The sequence below is a fragment of the Agaricus bisporus genome (assembly GCF_000300575.1).
Source record: "Agaricus bisporus var. bisporus H97 unplaced genomic scaffold AGABI2scaffold_8, whole genome shotgun sequence".
Lineage (NCBI taxonomy): Eukaryota > Fungi > Basidiomycota > Agaricomycetes > Agaricales > Agaricaceae > Agaricus > Agaricus bisporus.
This window is the reverse complement of record NW_006267371.1, coordinates 954,818-978,229: the sequence shown is the minus strand read 5'-3', so window position 1 is coordinate 978,229 and position 23,412 is coordinate 954,818. Positions and strand designations below refer to the sequence as shown.

Here is a 23,412-nt window from a genome sequence, read left to right as displayed (position 1 = left end):
AGGCAATCATTGCGAGTCATTACGACGGGGTAGTAATAGATTGCGACGGCCACCGGTTTTTCTCATGATCGATGCCTTTCGCAGTAAGCTTCTCCGTTAGTGCTAACGCTGAAACTGAAACGTCAGGAAGGGTTTGGGAGTCCATTTCGGGAGTTGAAGGTTCATCCTCAACGATCGCGGCCGATTTAACTTTGCGCGCACGTTTAGTACGCTTTGCAGGCCGATGATCCGATTCCTTTACCAAAGCGTTTTGAATAAGACAACAGCACTGATAAGGCGTGTTCAATTTATACTCACAGGTGTCGCTTCTTTGTTCTTCTCCAGACTCGAGTGTAGTAATAGTCGTATCGGAGTAACACTGGAGGACCCTGCAGCCGTCCCGTTCACGCCGCGCTTGCGTCTGCTCTTGTTTTCCGGCTCTGGGGTCGGTGTCTCAGTGGGAGTACTCTGCATTTGTGTCATGGTGCGCTTATTCGGCGGTCGTCCGGGTCTTCTTTTCTCACGTTCAACTTTGGGTTCCGTGCCCTCTTTTTCCTTTTCATTATCCCTTTCCCTTCCCTTATCCTTCTCTTTGTCCTTAGTCTTTTCTTTCTCTCCATCCCCATCCTCCGTCTCCATCTCAACATCTTTCTCAATCTCTTTTTCCTTTTCTTTCTCCTTATTCTTTCGTCGCCCACCACGAGACGGGGCGGTAGATATTAGCCCTGATCCCCGATGAACCTCCTCGTCATGTTTCTGAATATCGGTAAGCAACGCGTTCCCTTTGCGTTTACCCCCACCTCGTCTCCTACGCTTTGGACCAAACTTCGAAACTACCTTCCGGAAATCAATCAGGCCTTTTTTGTGTAGGTAATAATAATCAACACATTGTGAAGAGGTCTTGTTCGGAAGCGATTCCGCGATGATACCGAATTGTTTTGGGTAAGCAGCATATCTGTCAAGGAAAATTTCCTTCTCTTCTGCAGTCCAATCATCAATGCCAGTGATTGGCCCATAATACTCAGCTGGATTCTCCACCCGATGATTTGTTTCGTCGAACAAGTGGTCAATTTGGCCATTGATGACGCTGATCATGTCGGGTATGGTAGCGAGATTTCGTTGCGAAAGATGGTTAGGATCCGTCGCGTCATTGTTCTCCAAACTCGCGAGAATCTGGTCCATCTCCAAATCCGAGCGCACAACGTCACCTAGATTGGCCGATCGACGTGTTGTTCGACCAATAGGCATAGTTTCGCCCTCGAGTATACTCGGTTTTGATTGCTCGTTGAGTATGTGGCAATGAGTATTCCATTGATCTTGTAGATGAGCATATTCTTGACGTAGCCTATTCACTTTGCCATGGATGAGTGTTTGCCGTTGAGTGATGAATTGCACAAGGGAGCCTCTGAGTCGGTTGAAACTCTCGATTCGTTCCTGGAGCGACGACCCTAATAAGACTTCGCGTACTAGACCTTCTGCGTCCGCCTCTTCGGTTTCGTGATCATGCTGAGAAACAAGGGTATTCGCGAGCAAAATGCTATTAACCAGTTCTTCACTCCTCTGGCGATCATGTAGTAGTCGAGCCTTGACGGCCACACGAAGACCTTCCTTTATTGACAAATCGCCGTCTATGACGTTTTCGACGGAAGTGATAGAAGCAGGAGGTTCGCTCAATGGTGTCTCAGGTGTAGTTCTTCGAATGCATGGAGTCGACGTAGGTGTGATCGTAATATCCTCAGCGGACGGGAGCGAAATCATGACAGGAACCTGGGGGGCTGTTTCTTCAATTGCAGAACGTCGAACCTCGTGGACTGTGTCGCGATGACTTTCATTCACGACGATTTCATTGTTACTTTCGGATCGTTCATCAGGGAGCAGAGTTGATAGGGATTTTGTCGGCGGCAAGAGATCCAGTGTATGACGAGCCGCCGGAGAAGCAGGAACGGCCATTTCGTTATCTTGAGGTGTAGCAGACGGAGCGTCAACTGTACTGTTTGAACGGCCCGTGCCGTCCGAATTTGGAGTCCTCCACAGGGAAGGTGAAATTTCACAATGAGATGCTTGCCGGGCGAGATCTTAGATTGATTCATGAGCAAGTGTAAACACATAGTTGAACCAATTTGAAAATTTACCGTTTGGCTTGCCGTTCTCCATGTGATTTTGATCGTGTTGCTCAGCATCAATCTTGATCTGATCTGTGCAAGCACATCACGAAATGAAATAGCTTTGTGACTGATATACTTACCTTGAGAAAGAATCTCTTTAACCTCATTCTCTTCTCTGACATCATCCTTTGCCCCAGATTTGATACGTGCATGTTCTATAGAAACGGAATCATTGAGAGATGGGAGTCCTGGGGGACAAGGGGATGGAGGTGCACAAGGCGCGGGTGACCTGGTAGGATCCTTAAACGTTTCGATGGCTTCCCTAGTATTTTGGACCGAGGTCGAACTTTCTGCAACGATAGTGTCTGGACTCTCATCGTGCCTTTCGGACGGAATAGTGGAAGCAATCGACGAGCGCGACGAGGCACGAGAAATGGAATTATAACTCCTATACTCATCATCATCGGCATGATCAGCGTGATCCGCGTGGTAAGAGTCGCTCCCGTAGTTTAGTTGATCAGCAGAATGGAAGTTACGGTCATTGTTATAAGAAAAGGAAAGTCCGCGACGACGTCTCATGGGAAACCGGTTAAACGCTTTCGGAGAGACAAGAGGACCACCAGCCCGGGAGTCGGTTTGGCCTCCCCTCTGATGGGAGTAAGAAGGACTCCTGTGATGCACTGGAGCAGATATTGATTCTCGTAAAGGAGAAGTCCATGAATCCTCATACGGTGGTCGATAGGAGTCATATTCGGGGCGAGGCGTCTGATGCAAATGAAAATGATCTTGAGCTGGACGATAGCGGTCACCACCAGACGAAGGAGCAACAAAATTTCGGTTTGCTCTTTGAGACCTATCTTGTATACTGCTAGTACTTTCTCGTCGATGCTGAGAGTATCGATCAGAGTGGTTTGGTCTATCATTATAGATTAGGAGAAACATCGCGAGACGGATTGCGCATCAACATACCCATCGAAACGTGCTGGTCTGTCGAAATGATCGCGCTTCCAAGCATCTGAGGGCTCGAAAATTCTCGTCGCCACAAGGTCATCTCTCCGTGGCCTATCTCGAGTGGGAGATGAAGATATAGATTTGCGATCCTGCCAGCTAGACTGATTCTTTGCCGGAGGATGCCAAGGATTAGTGGACTCTCGTGTATCTATATCCTGAGATCGGGGAGAATACAGATATGGATCAGGACTGGGTGGGGGATCCCAAAATTCTGCCGCTGCATACTCAGGCCTATAAACATTTGGTCTGTAGGCGTTAGGGTTTTCATCCCGAAAAGGCGGTACTACTCTTTCTGGGGTATAACTATCGTAAGGGGGACGCCAGTGGGGAGGCGGGGATGGCGTTCGACGTCGAGGGGGATGGTTGTAAGGCCTCTAGAGACATACGGAGATACAGATGAGTGGTGCAGAGAAATATATAGCAATAAAAGACTAACATTGAAATTGGGAGCAGTGAAAGTGCCTGAAGATTTTCTTGGTGTATACCTTTGATACGTTGACATAGCATGATTTGCTTCGAAACCACCCGCAGACATATCAATGTGTGTTTAACTACGGATATATGTAATCCGAAGAGAGGGCCAATAAAAGTAGTAGCAAGCAAAAGCGGGATAGAAAACGAGCTATGGGAGTACTTCGTATATTTCAGAGATGAGGGGACAAGGAGAGCATGGGAGGGACAAAAGAAAGAGATAAGAGTCGGATGGGGGACTTGGTAGAATTGAGGAAAACGACCGCCAGCCAAACAAGTCGTGTTTGCACTTGTTGTCCTGATCCACGTCAACAACCCAGATCGCTGACGTAAGCTCATGTCCTCCTCCCTCAAGGAACCGTCGGCCCTTTTCTACCAGTCAAAGGCAGTCAAACACGGCATAATCTTATCCTACTGGACCCTCATACTTCTCGCAGTGCCCCTGTGGTGGCATACTACTAGTATCCAGCGCCTCTCCCTCCCAGAATCTCGGATTAACTCCCGTGCGCAGGAGCACCTCGAACTCCCCGTCAGTTTATGTGTTGCCGACGTCGAGATCAAATCTAGTCTACAAAGTTTCCTCGATGCAAAAGCTAGGGACGACTCAGGACATTGGTGGGGCGTAAAATCTCGCGTCTATAGCAGAAACGACTGCCGTTAGTCTTTCGATGTCAGAGTCTGACCTGGAGGCTGATCATGACCAGCGACTACCTCTTCCTACCTCGTGAGAGACAGTCAAACGACCATTGTTAGGCGGAATGAAATTCATTTGCCGCTTTCGAGTGAGTCTAGTTACTCTCTGGTTGACAACTCTTGATTTCGAACCCCGACCCACCCAGATTTTCCCGATGCATTCGAAACACTTGCTAACCTCATAAACCCGCCCCTGAAAACGAACCACAACAACCGCGTCGTCCAATATTCCCGGCAGTATCGTCTCGCATTCACTCTTCTGAACGAAGATGCATCCGCCGGAAGCTCAGTTTCAAATTGGGATGTTCGTGCTGGCCTAGTTTGTGAGTAAAACTCTTTTTCAGTCCAGAATAGTCCGAAAACTGAACTGGTGTAGCCAGAATACAGCCCATCTTAAATAAGCTGGAACCGTTGCATAATTTCACGATTGAAAGTCAAGTTCAATTCAATGGACGGCTGGCTTTCCAACCTCAGGAAAATTCTGACGGATCTTATGGCGTAACTCCGGAAGACTTGACTGTTTTCATCAATTCAGCTGAATGGTCCCTTTGTGCGTTGCTCATTAGCCTCCTGTTCTCTCAACTTATCGATTGCTTATCAGCCTCGAGCGTTTCAAATGATCCCGTACTCCATTTCGTTCTGTTCATTCCTTCAGCCCTTCGTCGACCATTACACATCTTGTCTCCTGACGGTTGGTCTTCTTGCCCAACAATGAGTTTTCGTTATCTCACTGGCTCATAGGTCAAATTTCACGCTCGAGGTCCTTCCTTCTTCCACAGTGGGGCGGTATAGTCATTTACAACCCTCCCACCGATGATACCGGCAAAAACACGAACTTGCCATCCGAAACAAATGAGCAAATTTTCAAAGAATTTTCCAAAGAGCTCCTCAGTCTCCTCGGTGTTCCCACGTTGCCGAATGGTGTCAAACGGCATATCTCTGAAGCGGCCAATCTTTCGAATTGGCAAATCGATGCCCTCATGCGACGTCGTACCGCAGAAAACGTCAAAAATACGCAGGAGACTCTTACGAGTATTGTTAAACTGGTCAATCAAATAGACAATATGCCTGTCAAAGAGGATGTGAGAGACGATGTACAGGGAGCTCTGGAGGCATTAGAACAGGTGGGAATTCTTCACCTCAAAAAAGTTTTCTGCTTCGCTCACGCAACAATACCATCCAGTCGCATTCCGCGAGATCTCTTGGAGAAGCTTTCAGATACTCTGCGCAAGCCACGACTCTTTCCTCTCGAGCATTCTTCAATCCCGGCATGCTTGCATTACTTTATTTCCCAGCTGAACATAAATACGCTGTTTATACGCCATTATTTGCGAGCGCCGTTATTCCCTTGTTAATCGCCGCACTGAAAGAAATCGTAGCCTGGAAGAAAGAGAGGCGTGCCAGCGTCAAAGATAGCAGCAGCACGACTGATAGTAACCCTTAGAAATTATCTGCGTGTCATTTTAATTTACCCACTTGACCGAGCAACGGACTAATGAGCATTCTCGAGGTAACATGATGAATTTCTGTCGATGAACTTAACCTGCCGGAGGTCTTTTGCTATTTATGGTCAAAAGCTTCCGACCTCTGGGAGACCGTCAACTGTTTCAAGGAATTATTTTCGACTGGCTCTATGTCCAGCTTATCAGGCTTTTGACAGAAGTGTCCTGAAGTATGTGCATCTATGATAGATGCTCCATCAATAGTTTGCAGCGTCACTCAATTGGTCCATTAGTGAGTGTTTCATCAATTAGGCCTACGTCGCCCAAATTCGCTTAGAGTGCGCGGGCTCTTCTCCTTGATACTCGACGTTCAAAGCTGACTCACTTGAAGTCATAGGTAGACGAACCTGAATGAGAGCACTGCATAAATGAAAGAAAATGCAACTGAATGCGATCCTTTCCGGGGCTCTTGCACAGCGATGTCGATCATTGTCAGCATACTTTGTGTTTAGACGGTTGTCATCATTCATAGCCGGTGATCATTCAATCATAGATGGATCCACAATAGCGACGGTATGTGCCTTTTAATATCGCTGGGCCTTCAAGGCCAATTTTACCATCCTCACCCCAGTTCCAACTCTGCGAGTGGTCGAACGATTGTTCATTGTTTTTTTTAGACTCTCTACTCCCTTTTTCCCTCCTTTTATTCTTCTCTCTCTCTCTCTCTCTCTCTCTCTTTATTCTTTACAGTGATAATGTTACCTTGGGAGCTTTGTCAAGTGGAATCCGGATGCCAGTATAGCACATTTCAACTTCATTGGACAATTGGCATCGTAATTGGCGCTGTCATATTTGGCGCGTTGTTAACCCTTGGTATGAGCTGTGTTCGATTATTAGCCCCGCTGGACGGGAAACGTTTACTGCAACTTCGACTTCTCCGAGTCTATGTTATATCCCTAATGCTAATCAACACCATCTATGGAGTAGAGAATTTTTTGTGGTCTAATTTTTTAAGTATTTTTGGGGATGAAGTCCATGAGAGACGATTCTTTGCTAGTATACAATTGGCTTGTACCTTTACGATGGTGCTGGTTGGAGTTTTGACTGACGGACTTCTTGTGAGTATTTCTGTCATTTTCGTTGCTGCGAAGGAGCGGATGCTGATCATATTAAAAAGGTGTGGCGATGTTACATGGTACAGCGAGTCCTCATGCCTAGTATCTGTGGCCCTATTCGGATGTTTTGTTGGGTATTTCCTGCCTGCCTCTGGATGACAATGATAGGCAAGGCTTCCCTATGCATATACGTATATTCTCTGACTCATCTTCGGCTTCACCAGCTCTCGGAATAACAGGCGGCGTCATTGAGCATCAGGTTACAACGCCAGGCAAACTAGCAAATATCGCTACGTCTTGTTTAACCACTGCACTCGCGGCAAACATAACTCTCAATCTCTTTACGACTGTATTCATCATCAGCCGTCTGATTCTATACCGACGAATGGTCAAAAATTCGTTTGGTGTGCGAAGAGAAGAACATCTCCATCATACACGAGTGGTTGGAATGTTATTGGAATCTGCAGCAATAAATGTACCGATAACGGTTATTGCACTAGTGGGGATAGCTACATGGAGTTCCTATGGAGATTTTATGATGTCAGTAGTCACTCCTGGACAGGTGAGTTGCATATCCATTCCTTATTGCTCGGGGGCACCGTTTCTAACAGTATGAAATGGGCGTAGTCTTTTGCATCCGTGTTAGTCATGTACCAAGTAGCCCTCGGTAAGGCAATTGGAGGAAGACCAGGCGCAGTCGTTGAAAAGGAGTCTAATAAACTTTGACACTCTCACATTTTTACATGTAACTTACTTTTGTCGATATTCGATTCTAATAGCCAGTTATTATCCAGGTCTCCTGATAGCTATGACGAGTTGAGAAGGGATTAGCTTGTACTTACCGGTAGGTTGGGATCGGCGTCGCAAACAAGGTCAGCACTGCATGTAGTGTACCACATGCGACTTTCAAAGCGCAAGAGTTGAGAGGTTTCGTCATGTAGTTGGATGTATATGAAAGGAGTGCTGAGCTCTGGTAGAGGTCAGAGGTCTCCATCGGACAGCAACCGAGGCCAGTGCAGGGCCCTAACTTGTTGGTGAATTATTGATCAAGGATACGACAGCAATCATATCGAGAGACTGTCAAATCGATGTTGTATCGGTAAGTGCTACTTTCCTCGTAGGGGGCAATGAAGCCAAATCCCTACCATCGATACTGCATCGAAAGGAACTTTAATAGAAAGGTGTGCCAGTAATGAATCCACGATTAGCGTGATCGACGGGGATTCGGGACATGCCGGTGAAGCTCTCTCAGGATCCAGGTGAATGTGTTTTAGTTTTATTCACTTCTGTCTTTGACCAATGTTCTTTACGTAGTCACCCTGAAAAAATGACAATAGGAAGGCTACCTACTTACCCTTCTACCCAAGCAAGACGACAATTTCCGCCGTCACAGCTCGCATCTCTTTACAAAACCATTGCCTCGACGTTAGCACAGACAATCTCACTTCCTCCTACGAAACGCGATGCAGAATCATGCCGGATTTTTGTCCAATCTTATGCTCGTGACGCCAGCTTACAGGCTCTGCATACCCTCATCTGGGGCTCGCAGGATGATAACAAACGGATATCAGGAGATGAAGAAATGATCTGCCAATACACTTTGAAACTAGCCGAAAGTATTTCTTCGAGCCTGGATCTTCAGACATTGCTTGACCTTTCTATCGGATACTCGCAAACTAAAGGGCACAGGTCGCGCCTGAAGGCAGTCTTTACGGCTACTTCAGAACCCGGGATGCCCATGCACAATACCATCGCAAAAGATCTTGTGCCCTCGTTTACTCTTCTTCTTTCTCCACAATCTCCGTCAAACTCGAATCAAGGGTTGTACGCTGTCAGGAAGACTGCGCACTGCATCCTTTCTTTCCTGCGAGCTTCTCCACCTTCTTTTATCTGCCATTTTGCTCACAGCAAAGACTTCGTTCTCTCACTGGCGCATGCGTACGAAACGTCACTTACTTCAGTTGCAACTTCTTACGGCGGGATCAACGCTTTACAAAATGCGATCAATAGATCGTCTAATGCAGAAGTGGACGAGTGGGAAAAGATCTGGGTTGACACAAAAGTAGCACTTATCGATTCATTCCATATCGTTCTCGGTCAATTACTCGAAGACCTATCAATCGCCAAAGGACGAGCCTTAGGTTTCGAAGCAGAGAGGACTTTCGATATCGTCTTTGCTCTCCTCGAACAATCTAATCCATCCAGAAGTTCTCCTGCGGCGAACAATGCACCACTCATCCCGTTCCTCAATCGTTCCCTGCTCGCAGACTACCAACAATCCTATTCCCTCTCCAAAACCCTCGCATCGGCGCTTAAAAGTGCAGAAGAAAAAGATGCACGACTCGATATCATCGAATCTACCCTGGCAATGTTTGATTCTCAATGTAATGAAGGTAAAGATCCTGGTGCACTCAAAATTGTATTGCACTCCTACGGTTTGCAGAGAGGCATCGTCAATCACACCACAAGGCCGAAGGGTCACACTCTTCTTAGCACAGAGAGCGCTACTTCTAGCAATGCACACCTTCCCCTCATCGACACGAATACGAGCTATAATAAAGGCAAGGGTAAAGCCGAAGCACCGACTCTCATTGAAGATCCAGAGCTCGACGTCAAGGTCACTCAGATCCTCGATGTACTCCCTGACTTGAGCCCTTTTTACGTGAGACTACTGTTGGGAAACGAGAGATATAAAGGAGATCTTGAACAAGTTCTGAGCGCCTTACTCGAAGGTCGCGCGCCTACCGAAGAGGAATTGAACAGCGAGCTCGAGCAGCAAGAATTCCATGAACACCTTCCTGCGTCGTCAGAAGCTTATGACATTTCCCAAAGGCGAAATATATTCGAAGATCAGGAGTTTGATCTCGCTCAGCTTACAATAGGGAAAAAGAATATTGAGTTTGTCATATCTCTGTTGCTTGAGGTTGAATTTTATTTACCTGATCTATAGGGAAGACACCCGCGATCGATCTCATATCGACCAGATGAAAGCTGACATTCTTCGTCGAGCCGAAGCTATGTTTGAAGAAGAAGATCAACAAGAAAAAATACCTGCGCATTCGGCGGCTATCACAGCGGCTGGACAAAATATTTTCGACCCAGAAGATGAGTTAGAGGAAGCTGGAATCAAGGTCAAAGTCATGGGTGATGGTGAAGAGAGCGATGAAAGCGACATCGAGGCTGAGGCCGAAGACACGGACGCGGGACCGGAAACAATAATTGAACTAGCGTGGATACGGGATCCGAAAGTATTTAATCCTGATGCTGCCACGAGAAGAAGCAAAACTCGAGAGCAACTACGAAAGGACACAGGTGAGTAAATTTTCCCTCAAATTACACGCCACAACAGAGACAATATTGCTTTATCAGGTTGGGCAGATGAGCAGATAGAAGGATGGAAAATAATGTTAGACAGAGACGTAAGTCTTCCTCTGATAGTGATATTCATTAACCCTTCCAATTTACATATGTGGGGTTGCGTTTTATATAGCTGAAGGCACAAGAGAAAGTAAGGGAAAAATATGAATTTAGAGGCAATCAACCAATGATATCCTCTGGATTATCTCATGGTATAAAAGATGATAGCCAGCGCGGTGGTCGTTCTCGTGGTGGTCGTGGTCGTGGCCGAGGCCGAGGCAGCGGTGGCGGAAATCGTGGTGGAGGTGGTGAAAATCGTGGTGGAGGTGGACGAAGTACGCCCGGTCCTAGCGGTGAATCAGAGACGACGCGGGAAAGGTCATCTAAAGATAAGCATAAAGCGAGTCGAGGGAACCATAACAGAAAGAGAGGTCATGACAAGAAAATGGCTAGAGGGATGGGACCAACGTCGTGAAAGACCCACTGAATTTCTCTAGAGGATGAGATCAACGAAAGATGGATGAGTAACACTAATGTTAGATGCTTATATTGTTCTCGTCGCCAGGGCTCCTGAGTCTTGGACACCAATTGAATGCTCTGCGTTTTGAAGGAAACTCGTTAGCCGAGCAGCTCGGGCCACTGGGCCACTCGATTATAATCCGACAATAATCTCATCATACTTAATCCGACATAGCATGATGGACTTGAAAGTTCATGACATGCTGGGCCATGTGCATGATGATGATGATCAATTCACCGAGAAGGACTGTATATGTATCAATTTTGTCAAAATCATCAATACGCTTTCGCACTAGATCGACCTCAAATCCACTAGCTACAAAACTACGTAATAGTTAACATCACAGACGGTAAGCATTTGGTAAGCATTGCACTAGAAGTCTCTAATTAGTCGCTCTTAGCATCATAAAGCAAACTTGACTCACCGTTTCAATTGCAGTTCATTACGTCTGTCCACCTCGAAACCTTGGAAAGTTGCCTTTTTCTTGACGTAGCCATGCCAATAGGGTCGACAACGGTGTCAGGTTCAATCACGGCCACTTCGGTTTAGTACCAAAATGTTATCGCTCAATGTGTTACCACACACATAGCCCTGCGCTCACTGTCAGATGACTACCCGGACAACAATTCACAGGTCTGAAAAAAGGTTCGTTACGACACTCTAGACCCAGTGACTAAAGCTTTAAAAAGAGAAGAGAGCTGTGGGGCAGAATCATCATTCCATTCTAGAAGATACCATGAAGCTTTTTGCTCTTCTCGTTCTTGCTCTTCCCGCCATCGTCTCTGCTGCCCCGCCAAAGGGCATAGACGTATCTCATTGGCAAGGGTCCATTAACTGGGGATCAGTCAGGGCAAATGGTGTAGAATTCGTCTACATCAAGGCTACGGAGAGCACCAGTGCGTAATCATGTCTGGCATGGATTTGGTCAGTTTAATAAACATTCATTGTTATTTAGATTTCAAAGACCCGAAGTTCAGCGCAAATTACGTGTAAGTCACTCGTCTCTATTTACTTATCACTACAATAACGGAAAACCAGTGGTGCAACGAATGCGGGGCTCATACGGGGTGCCTATCATTTCGCTCGTCCCGGGGCCTCTTCGGGTGCGGCGCAAGCCAATTACTTCGCCTCTAATGGGGGTGGTTGGAGTGGCGACGGGATTACACTTCCTGGTGCTCTTGATCTCGAAGGTCAGTACTTAATCTGGATTCCTTTTGATTTTCTGCTCAATGATCAAACTGACAACCCACATAACGCAGCTGGATGCTCTGGTCTCAGTCATTCCGCGATGACAGCATGGATCAGAGATTTCTCCAACACCTATCACGCCAGGACCGGTCGCTATCCGGTAATCTACACGACCACTAGCTGGTGGAAGCAATGCACTGGAAACGCCAGCGGTTTCCAAAACAATAATCCCCTTTGGATTGCCCGCTGGTCTTCAAGTGTGGGTGAACTCCCTGCCGGATACGCGTAAGTGATATTTTTTTACTTTTCTCCCGCAACGGTTCGACTTTGACCTTGGATTGATCTATGCATTTCAGTTATCATACCTTCTGGCAGTACGCCGACAAGGGTCCTAACCCAGGTGATCAGGACAATTTCAACGGTGATTCTGCTGGGCTCAAACGGTAAGCCAATATTCATACTTGGTTTGGAACCGGTTCTGAGTCTACAATAGCTTGGCTAGAGGATCTTGAGTATACTATCGTTTTATAATTTCAGCTTGGAGGAATATACAATATATTACTAAAATTGCATGTTTCTACTACATGTTTTATACCACCTCCATCCCTCTCCGTATCTATTCCTCTGGGTCAATGATTGGTCTGAGTAATCCATTGACGTACTGGTTCCAGTGGTCAATACTTAGTGACGCGAAGAGTAAGCGTTTGATATTTGTTTATCAGAATTTTGAGAACGTTCCAAATGACCTTTTTTTTGATGCAATGCCAGCGAAATTGCACGAGTGCGTTCAGTAAGTACCTTTTCTTTATAATTGTGTGTATTTATCATAAGCTTGTAATAGAGCATACTGAAGATTTGAATGTCAAATCAACGCGGATGGAAAGATTATCCGATGACAGATTCAATTAAGAATATTCATCCACATGAAAAAGCGGTAGAGTAATCTTTCTTTGTTGATGGGATCTGAGAGCGAAAAGATATCTTATAAAGGCATGAGGAAAAATATAATTCCGGGGAGGTCCAGATCGATCCAGGACTTTCCGGGGATATCATCCAATATATCAAATATAAAAAATCGTCACTGGTACTGATCGGATCATGATCATCATGACGTCCTAGCGAGATCAATTTCTGCCTGACGGCTTGGTAAGTACGACACAATTCGGTTCGAAGGTTTAAGCTCCTTGTTATACCACATTGAACTCAACCCGAACGGGTAAACTTTAGAGGTTAGAAGACCTCAAAGCGTTTGAATCTTCCCAGATCCCTATCTCTGATAAGTTGTCCCTCACGACTGCGGTCGGGTCGGTCCGAACATTGAGAACAGATAAGTAAGAAATAAGAGGAAATAAGTACCGCCTTATTTCTTATAAACATGACCTGTGGCATCCGAACAAATAAGCATCAAACGAACATGTCAGTGAAACTCCACTTCGCACACGTCCCAAGTCGAATGTCAGCGAGGGATTATATGGTACATATCCACTTCTGAGAACACTCAAATAGGAGATCGGACAAGGCAGAATGATGTTACTTCAAATGCAAAAGGTTTGCCAAACCGTGCGGTATGCTGCGACTCCCGAATAAGCTACTGGGGTAACATGGGTCACATCAGCATCTACTGAATTATTAGTGAAGGCAAAGCTCATCGAGGCATGGACTGGGACTGCTCGGGCAATGATGCCCTTAGATGCCCTTACCAGGAGTCTCATTCGCGTGAAGTTGAATGGTAGCATCGAGTTCAGGCTTCCTAACAGCCCAGTTAGGAAAGAAACGGGAATTGTAGGGCGTAGGGATAAGCCAGGGTGAATGCAAGCGTGGTGTTCGCCGTCGGGAAGTTCGTCGTGATGCATTTCGTCATAGGGTTGGTGGACAATAAATAGAACGGTCCAGGCTATGTAGTCAGAAACATTTCTCCTTTAAAACAAATTGATTGATTACTTGAATTAGTGTTGATTTATAGTACATTTCTTGTTGATAAGGTTCCGATGTGGTATACAGATAGGGTTTCAAGTTTTCTGCTTGTCCCAACTTTATAGACACAACTTCCTCGAGACGGTCTCGCAGCCAACTACCTCAAAATGTGCAGCGTCGACGTGTAAGATCTGGATATCCTTTTTGTATTTTGACACTTTCCCCGCACCCATGTCGGCCCATGGCGTTACCACTACCTGATTGAATCCCCTATCTGCGACGACGACGAGAAGTGGTGCGTTCACATCTCCTAACCACCTCACCAGTGCTTCATCGTATGGTTCGGATCTACCTTCTGACTGGTAATAAAGTTTCTTGATAAATGCAACCGAGGCTCCATTCAACATCCTTGCAGTTTCTAGACCCTTAATAGCCTCCATCCCCTTCAGTGTGTCATGTTCCTCCCACCTGGGAGAGATATTCTGCATGGTCGGATCAATTTCTTGCAGGCGCAGCATTATTTCCGTCCCACGTTCTACAATAGCGTCCAGTGCTTTGAAAGCCTCGGTATCGCCTTCGCGCGACACGATATAAGGTACGAGGCCATAAGCGTCGTGACAGAATAGAGCTGGGAAATGGTCGAGAAATGAGATGTCAAGAATTTGTCTTCCTTGTGCTTCAAGTGCTTTAGCCAGCAAGAATGCTAGAGTACTGGAACCGGAAACTGTTATGATACGAAGAGCGCCACGGGGGTGTCTTTCCTTAATTCCTCCGAGAATCTCGTTACCAAGGTCTTGTAGTGATAGCGGAAAATCATCACACGCTGAGAGGTCAAAGTGAACCGCCCAAAAGGTTGTAGAACCCTTTGTGGCATAGTTCATCATCGGAGAGATTGTAGCAAGTGTTCCTGTGGCTCCTGGCAAAGCGAAAATGATGGGCCCATCTCCTATTGCCTCGTCCAGTTTCGTGAACGACACTGACCATTTCTTCGACCTCTCTCCTACTTGAACAGAATTCGATGCCGTCAACGAGGATTCCTCCGGGAAAATTTTGTTCAGAACGTTCTGTTCTAATCCTCTCCAAGCCATACCCAGCAACAAATCCATCTGCGAAATCTTGACGTAGGGTTGCAGCTGTCGCGAGAGTCTCATAGCTCTGATGGAATCCAGCCCATAATTGATGAATGGGATGTCGGGATCGAATGTCGCTGAATCGATACCGAGGCTCCCAACAATCAATCTTCTACACTCTTCGGCAGTATTACGATTCACCGTATTGTTATTTTGCTGGTCTTCAGAGAACTTTGATTGGGTGATCCTGTTTTCGAAATCTGCCCATGACATTCCGAGGAGCAAGTCCGTATGTGAGATTCGGATATAAGGTTTCAATTTCCTGGAAAGCTGTGTTGCTCGTATCGAATCCAGACCATAGCTGACGAAAGGCATATCCGGAGAGAATGTCTCAAGCGAGTCGATGCCTAGAGTCGACAACACGAGGCGTTTGCAGGTCTCGGCGACATTGATGGATTTTGGCTTGGTCAGATAGTTATCCTTGACACGTTCTTCGAGCTTGGTCCACGACATTCCGAGTAAGAGATCTGTTTGCGAAACCTCGATATATTGTTTAAGTTGGCGAGATAGACGAGTTGCTCGGATAGAGTCCAGACCATAATTGATGAAAGGCATGTCAGATGAAAATGTATCATCGCGGATGTCGAGGCTTGTTTTGATGACCTCTTGAATTGCTGTAAGAACGTCTTCCACCTCTCGACCTGAATCCTCCGGTTTCTGTGATCCAGCTTCCGAAGATGACGACGGAATAAGGAAGTGGTAGAGGGGTGGGAGGGTGAAATACTTGGTTAGAACACTAATCTCCAGGTCGGGAATGTATATCGAGGGGTTAGTCCCTTGCTTTACTCTCAAGATTCCATCTCTGAGGTATTCACATAGTTCTGTGTCAATCCGTCAGCTACCAGTATGCTATCCACAATGTCAACATACCTTCGACACCTATGCCCCATTCATCAGCTCCCGGTAAACCAAGACGGTCAAGCGTCCTAGTTTGTAAAATGTATCCTGCGTCCATGACGGCCGGAACGAGCAGAGCGAAAGCATTTCGATGTCCCGACATTTTCCCATCTAGAATGGCGCAGGCGCTACAAGTCGAGGTAGTTAGGACCAGGCACATGTAAGCGGGAGCAACTGAGTGACATACCTTCCATAATTCGACTGTCCAGGATTCCCCCAGAGAGCGGCTACAGACGAGAACGCAACAAAGAAATCCATTGCCTTTACGTCACAATAACTGGTGACAATATCAAAGGCTTCAACCTTCGACCTCTTGACAATATCCATCGTTTCTTCCGTTTGTTTAAGGAACAGAGAATCGCGAAGGATGAGGGGCATGAGAAAACAGCCACCGATGGGAAGTTGAATGGAACTTAGGAAGTTTTTGGTGTCATTGGCACTCAGAGCATCGCAGGCCACCAATCGTAAATCAAGGTCAGTCCGGTCTTCTAAATACCGGAGTTTATAGCGAAGAAGGATGTCATCCGCTTGTAGAGCCGATTCTCGCCCTCTACGAGAGGTGAGATATATATGACGTGCACCATTCTAGGGATCAATACTTTGAGTGCAAAGTAATCGGAACATACAGCGAATCAACAAACCTCATAAAGCCAGACTGCAAGGTGGAGACCGATACCTCCAATGCCTCCAATCAATAGATAAACTTTGTGGGCGTCCAGAAGTGAGGGAGGTTTGAGTTCCTCGAGTGGCAGACTGCATATGTCACCATTCAGGTCCGCTATCCGTGGAATTTCGAGTGGAGGGATTTTGAAATTACGAATGCCAGTACTGAAGACATGGCGCAGAACCCAAGGCTCTTGAGATACAGTCTGTTCAACCAACTGGGGAGACCAGACCACCATCCTCCCATTCATACCAACACTTTGCTCGAGTAAAGGATCAGCTTCAAGAGTTTCGTGGTCCGTCACAAGGACGTCGACGAATGAATCAGGGGCTTCTGTATGAACGTAGATCCCGCAAGATGCAGTGAAAAGATGGTGCAGCGCTTGAGCCAAGTTCTCATTGCGCAAAGCAAGGAGGATTCGTAGGGGAGGGTGGTCACGAGATGGATACATGAAGCGTGAAAATCCAAGGCATTGGAATAAGAGTAGCATTGCCGGCAGGTAAGGAAGATCACGAGGATCGGGTTGATCAACTTTCACAATTCTTCCACCATGGACTGTTAAGAGGGTATTAGTCCTAGCGTTCGGATTTAATCCTGCTACGAAAGATTGTTCGGGAATTTCTGGGTCTTCACTTTGGACGACATTTCCCAAGAAACCACCTTCCAGATCGTAGTCCGTGACTCGGACGAGAAGATGATTAACCGAAACAAGGGGAAGTGTTTGGGTGGTCTGTTCGTCTGAAACAGGCGGTAGCCGCACCACTCGGGGGAAAGATGGGCTGCCATCCGCTGAGAAATATACAAGATGTTCACGGGCGAGGTGTACGTGATTAAGTTTGATGACTTCCTCAACTGTTGTTATGCCCATATAAACATCGAACATGGCCAACCAAATTGTCCACGTCGCAAACTCCCTGGCAAGAGTCAAAACCAAACCCATCGCAGAGTCACCATCGTATTTACTGTCCGTCCATAGACACATGATGCCATGATTGCCAGGAATGAAATCACGGAGACAGTGCTGGAGTTGAACTTCCTCCCCGTCCTTGTAGTGATATAGTGTGACAGCTGGTAGTGGCTCGAATGTCCTCTTTATAGATCCTGGTTTCTTCTGGCAGGTAAAGATAAAATCAAGACGGGAATCCGAACGAGTGATTGGTGAGACGTTGTAGAAATCAGAGGAGTGGAGCAATGCTTCCCACTGCGACGGCGACATGGGACAATGGTTATGTTCATCTTGGTAGCTGAACCATTCTGCGAAGGACCCAAAAGTAAAATCCATCCACACCGCTCCAGGTTTATCGGACCACGAATTAGTGTCTATTCCCGCTGCAAGCATTAAACCTCCCGGTACGAGCAACTCATGCAGCCACCGGATTGATGTTTTGAGCTCAGGCGCAAGAAGAAGGACGTGGTAAGCTATGATTAAATCAAAGCTTTCAGGTAGAAATCCCTGGGAGTATGGATCTTCGGCTGGATCATAAACTCTGGGTATGAGTCTATTAAATTCCAACGACTCCGCCAGATCCGCCACGAGGGAGTATGACGCATCAGTGACCGTATATTCCACCGCGAGTTGAGGATATTTCTTGATAATCGGTATAAGTTGACGCGCAAGAATCCCGGTCCCTAGATCATTTGACGCATTAACAAACGTGTTGAAAGACGCTCGATGTAGATCACATACCTGCTCCAACCTCAAGGATTTTCACCGTATGTCTCCCTGACCCACGCAAAGCTTTTAGAATGCTATCAAATCGCTCTGATGTTTCTTCACAAACTCCAACCAGAAGATTACGTTCTGCACAGTACCGACCCATCAAATCGTCGGCAAATAGTACATCGGCAGCTCCCTGAATGTATATCTTAAGTTAACTGTACCGACTGAGAACTTAAAAGAATATACCCGGGAAGCGAGTAAAATATCTCCATACACTTCTCCAAGTCGTCGTGTAATTTGAAAGTGTGCGGGCCACTGCAATTGTTGTGCATGGATCTCTGATTCTTCGAGCGACTTAGGCATTTCTGGATCCTGAGTCAACTGTGTCATCCTTTTCAGGTACCGCGATCGACCGACCTGGGAAGATGTTAGCTTTTTCCGCTGCAGGCCCCGTGGAATTCGAGAACTTACATTTTCGCAATGTGGTTGGAGCTTGAGCGTCTTACGAAGTTGATTGAGTACAAGATGATCCAAGACACGGAAAAGTCGCGTGTAAGCATCCTTGTCCTGACCCTGGGAGAAAGCTAACAAAGGCAATACAATGTTTGGTATTGAGAGATCTTCCGAAGTCAATTCTAGGGCCCTGATCTGCTTCGAAGTCACACCAGATTGTGCCCGTCGCAACGTGAGGTCTTCGAGTTCACATATAATACGGCCTTGATCGCTCGTAATCGTTATGTTGAACGACCTAGAATCTAAGTAGAGGATGAACGTCAGGAAGGAGTAGTGGGGTCACGGAACAGCCAAACCTGGTTCCCAGCGGTTCAGACGCACATAGGCGAATAAAGACGAAGAGGAAATTGATTCAGTATGAAGTACGAATCTTCGGATGTGTTTTGGGAGCCAGATGCCTGTATCCCATACTTGTAGAAGTTCTCGGTACGCCACGACACGAAGACATGCATCCAGGACACCAGGGTGTAGAATGTACCCAGCCGAGCTGACGGATTGCATCTGTGAATATTGCATCTCCCGTCTTCGCATACTTCTACTTACCGTTCTTCCTCATCTAACCCTCGAATTTCTGCTAGTATTTCAGATGGATTGCCGTGCATAGAGATGAGGCGAGTAAACGATGGGCCATAGTAGTGATGGTCACCGAAGATTGAATGGAGACCTGTCGGATTCATTAGTTGTTGAGTATAATACCACAGCCATAGGTAAGCACAAACCTTCAAGAGGGATGTGCTCGAGTTTATCTTGGAGAGCAGTAATATCAAGGTTCTCCATGCGATGTCGATACGTGGTGTTCGTCCCTAGACATCCAGTAGCGATAATGGTACGACTCAAGCCCTAAAATGGTAAAGGTGAGCGTCATTACTTCCTGAAGCAGGAGAGCTTACGTTGTGTGCATCGACGTTCTGAGACGATGTTATAGACCATTTGTTGCGTCCATCTCGCTCAAAAGACAAGGCCAAATTACGACCTTGCTGTATGGAACACAGTGACTGAAATTCAACATCCCATAAATAACGACCACCCGCTTCCAAAGCCTATTGGAAAAGTTAGTATATTATTGATCCTGCTGAGACTGCGTTTCAGACCATTTCTATCCAACCAGTTCCTGGTACAACAGGAACATCACCAACCCGATGCTGGGAAAATAGGTTGAAGGTATCACTCCCGATAGACGGTAAGGCGGACAGGAGAGGATTGGGAGGTTTGCTGCTGGCTGTCGTGAATGTTTTGAACGGCATGACTTGAGAACGCTGCAGTGGGTGATTAAACAGGGGTTTTCGGTTTTCTGGAATACCATAGAGCCCAGACAGATCGATCCGATCATAGCCAGTCAGAGCTAGCTGAGCAACGCTTGTAAGGAGACATGTCGTCTCATGATGAGGATCGTAAACGTCCTGTGGGATTCTTCGCATGGGGCAAATAGTGCGTGCCGCGGGAACACCATGAGAAGCGACAGTGCCAGAAAGAACAGGGTGAGGAGAAACCTCCACGAACATTGTAGAAGATTGATTACTTTTTGCAAGGATTTGAGTTACCGCATCAGAGAAATGAACGGGATTCCTAGCATTATCCCAGAAGTATTCGGAAGTGAACTCTTGGACCATTTCGCCAGGCCTACAGGTGGAGAAGACTGGAATGACGGGAGTATGTGGGCCCGGATAGCGAGCAAAAATATCCTCTATAAGTTTATTGTGTTCTTCACGACAGTATTCGATATATTTGCTATGTCCCGGGACAAGTGTGTTGACGCCTTGAGCAAAAACCCCTTGTTCTTTCGCAAGTGAAACAACGGCGTCCACCAGCTCCGTCTTTCCTGATACGACCACCGAATCCGGGGCATTGAAGCATGAAATCTCGACATCATGTTCTGTTGCATCGCCTCGATCAACTTGGTTGATCAGAGCCTGGCAAACGGCAGCATTGCATGCAACAACGGCCATGCCCGCACCCATGCATTCAGTACACGTCATGGAGCGACCGCGAGCAAGAGCTATCTCCATTGCCATAGCCTTTGGTCCAGCTCCAGAAACATATACGATGGCGGTCTCTCCGGCCGAGTGCCCGAGCGTATAATCGGGTAGGATTCCCATGCTTTTGAGGAGCTCGAAAATCCCGATATGAATCATGACGAGGGCAGGCAGGGTAAGGATCACAGGCCATTTTTTCTGCAGGACCCTTGTATCAGTTATTTCGCGGGAGAAAAGGCCAGTAGATTTCAAGAAGGAGTATCCCATGACTTTTTGATGGATTTCGTCCAATTCGATGACGGTATTCCTGAATACTGGGTATTGTTGAAACAATTGGTGACCCATTTGCGCATTTTGAGGTCCTTGACCAGAGAAAACAAAAGCAAGTTTAGGGGATTTGGTGGGTACCAAGACTGGGCGAGGAAGATCTGCGAGCGAGATAGAATTATTCTTATAAATTAAGAAAGACCTCCATGGAAGTTGTCGCGCCTGTCGCGAAGCAAGTACAGCATTGTTGAGAATGACCTCTGGGTCGTCTGGAAGACCAGAAATATCTTGAGCTACGGTCTGTGTTGCACTTGGGGTTAGTCCTCCGATGAGGAAGAGGACATTAGTTTCGTGGTGCAAGTGTGGTGAGGTGGCTTTCGGAGGCGGTCCTTCCAGTAACACGTGACCATGTGATCCGCCAATTCCGGCACTCGCGATCGAGATTAGCGGTCGCCTGCCTTCAGCTTTGCACCCGAGTGTTACTGGCTTGGTTACGACCTCAAGCTCAAATTTGTCCCAAGAAATACCTCTGTTTGGGACAGAAAAGTTCGGGGTCGGAGGTATGATCCCCTTGTCGAAAATATGGCATACTTTGACCAAGGATGCCAGGAAAGCAGCGCCCTCGAGGTGGCTAATAAACTCCTTAATTAGGACTCCTATCACCGTAAACACTTGAACAACGCACCCTACATTCCCTTTCACGGATCCAACACGTATCCTAGATCCGTTTTGGCAAAACACTTGCCCAGTAGCGTTCGCCTCGATTGGATCTCCAATTCTCGTTCCTTCGAAGAATCAACCCCTGTTCGACAAACGGTCAAGATTCTCAACTAACCTGTCATGTGAAGTTCTACGTAATCTGCCTCTGTAGGCTCCCTTCCCGCCTTTTTATATGCTTGTGATATAACCTGTTGCTGCGAAGGCCCATGAGGAACGTAAACCGGAAAATCAGAACCAGTCGCAGCATGAGAAGACGCCGCAATCTATCAACAATACGAAATCATTCACACGCGAAAAATTCGAAGGAACTAACGGTGCAATATATATGATCATTGTCATCGAGTGCGTCTTGCAGGCTCTTTACGACGACAACGACAGCGCCTTCGCCACGCGCAAACCTGGATCGTTGGTCAATAAAGGGCTCCCTGGAAACATGTGATAACCAATGTACCCGTCAGCTTGTTCGTCAAAAGGTTTACAAATACCTTCTGGTGACAATACGTGTGCCTTGTCATATCGCCACCATTCTACGACACTGTTAGAAAAAGCGAGTAAGTACAATATCCACGCTGATTTGCCGTGACTTCACTGACTCTCTGTTGCTCTGAGCAGCACCTACCAAAGCCGCCGTACAATCTCCGGTCTTGATGGCCGAAGTTGCCAAGTGCAATCCCGTGAGTGAAGAGCTGCAAGCGGTGTCAATTGCGATGGATGGGCCCGTAAGATTGAGAGCGTAGGAAATGCGGTTGGGGATGGCACTGGGCACGTAAACAAGACTACCATCCGTGTTCATATTATCCTGACGATGTCAATTCATTCATTTGGATCATAGGTAGTAAAGACAAAACTCACAAGGCCGAGGTCATTATTTCCACTCATGAAGCATCCGATTGATTGTCCTCGACTTTGAATTCCCGCATCAAGCAGAGCGCGAAAGGACAGTTCCATCAGTCGTCGCGCACTGTTAGGCATTACCCGAGCATCATCACTACTTATTCCGAACGAAGAATAATCGAACTCCGTCATAGATTTCAAGAAAGCACCTTTTCGCGGCATGTTGGACAAGTCCACTGTTGCAAATCTAGATCTGGTTTCAGAATTAATCACCTAAAGGTTATATATGCATACGGATTCGGCTCTAGTTCGAGTCGATCGAAGTCTTCGAATGCATGTTCTCCTCCGAAAAGAAACTTCCCGAATTCTTCATAATCCAGATCTGTTGTTGAAAACCGCCCGGAAGGTAGCTGGGCCGCTACCCCAACCTAGTTTAATCACCTCAGTCGTTAGGTATCCCGACAAAATATCCGAGAACTCACGATGGCGAACATCATGCAACGGTGCTGGGCGTGGCGTTGAGTAGAAAGGAATTGCCCCTTTAGTCGTCCCTATAAGTACTGGTGATAAAGTGGGGGAGCACACATCGGATCACGGCGGCTTGAAGCCATGATAAGAATATGTGGAGTGTGTGCAAAAAAAAGGATCACCAAAATTCACGATCTGATCTTCTCCGGTGGGCTGATGTGTCAGATTTATGTGCAGATACAACCGCTAGAAGCACACTACGGCATCCGGGAAGAGCATATTCCGTCTCCTTGCAGGAACTCTGATTGATATACTTAGAACGAAATCTATGCAGCATCTATAGTTCATCTGCGTTGCTTTCGGTTACGATTCAACCACGTTCTCGGTTATAACAGAGTCACGCTGAGGTACAATCTGGGTACAATTGAGGTACAATTGATCCTTAATCAGGGTCATTTAGCCTATAGAATCTGGACTCCTGCCACCGGTAC

The 23,412-nt window shown here is 46.7% G+C and overlaps 5 protein-coding genes across 5 annotated transcripts; 3 read left to right on the top strand and 2 right to left on the bottom strand.

Moving 5' to 3' along the window:
* Positions 1-19: 19 nt before the first annotated feature.
* On the bottom strand, positions 20-3,630 carry AGABI2DRAFT_120121 (hypothetical protein; the record flags this gene model as incomplete). The annotated part of the gene is made up of 6 exons (XM_006463238.1): positions 20-235; positions 298-2,054; positions 2,112-2,174; positions 2,225-3,000; positions 3,054-3,469; positions 3,532-3,630. The coding sequence occupies 6 exons, from the start codon at positions 3,628-3,630 to the stop codon at positions 20-22; spliced, it is 3,327 nt and encodes a 1,108-aa protein (XP_006463301.1).
* Positions 3,631-3,903: 273 nt separating this feature from the next.
* AGABI2DRAFT_208009 (hypothetical protein) lies at positions 3,904-5,791 on the top strand (the record flags this gene model as incomplete). Its single annotated transcript, XM_006463237.1, has 7 exons — positions 3,904-4,222; positions 4,271-4,348; positions 4,406-4,582; positions 4,636-4,809; positions 4,861-4,950; positions 5,001-5,383; positions 5,443-5,791. 7 exons carry the CDS (start codon positions 3,904-3,906, stop codon positions 5,701-5,703), a joined length of 1,482 nt encoding a protein of 493 aa, XP_006463300.1. The 3' UTR covers positions 5,704-5,791.
* A 2,352-nt stretch (positions 5,792-8,143) lies between these two features.
* AGABI2DRAFT_186922 (hypothetical protein) lies at positions 8,144-10,902 on the top strand (the record flags this gene model as incomplete). The annotated part of the gene is made up of 5 exons (XM_006463236.1): positions 8,144-9,317; positions 9,378-9,714; positions 9,767-10,128; positions 10,186-10,235; positions 10,307-10,902. The coding sequence occupies 5 exons, from the start codon at positions 8,144-8,146 to the stop codon at positions 10,646-10,648; spliced, it is 2,265 nt and encodes a 754-aa protein (XP_006463299.1). The 3' UTR covers positions 10,649-10,902.
* Positions 10,903-11,131: 229 nt separating this feature from the next.
* Positions 11,132-12,506, top strand: AGABI2DRAFT_208006 (hypothetical protein). The gene is made up of 8 exons (XM_006463235.1): positions 11,132-11,139; positions 11,199-11,338; positions 11,388-11,589; positions 11,649-11,682; positions 11,732-11,883; positions 11,953-12,166; positions 12,238-12,324; positions 12,375-12,506. Exons 3-8 carry the CDS (start codon positions 11,430-11,432, stop codon positions 12,391-12,393), a joined length of 666 nt encoding a protein of 221 aa, XP_006463298.1. The 5' UTR covers positions 11,132-11,139; positions 11,199-11,338; positions 11,388-11,429; the 3' UTR covers positions 12,394-12,506.
* Positions 12,507-13,914: 1,408 nt separating this feature from the next.
* On the bottom strand, positions 13,915-22,947 carry AGABI2DRAFT_239445 (polyketide synthase; the record flags this gene model as incomplete). Its single annotated transcript, XM_006463551.1, has 20 exons — positions 13,915-15,746; positions 15,796-15,950; positions 16,010-16,407; positions 16,464-18,115; positions 18,174-18,339; positions 18,393-18,563; positions 18,618-18,901; positions 18,956-19,146; positions 19,203-19,323; positions 19,379-19,499; positions 19,550-19,699; positions 19,751-21,530; positions 21,585-21,684; positions 21,735-21,882; positions 21,933-22,017; positions 22,071-22,154; positions 22,213-22,418; positions 22,472-22,700; positions 22,748-22,881; positions 22,936-22,947. The coding sequence occupies 20 exons, from the start codon at positions 22,945-22,947 to the stop codon at positions 13,915-13,917; spliced, it is 8,019 nt and encodes a 2,672-aa protein (XP_006463614.1).
* Between the last annotated feature and the right edge of the window lie 465 nt (positions 22,948-23,412).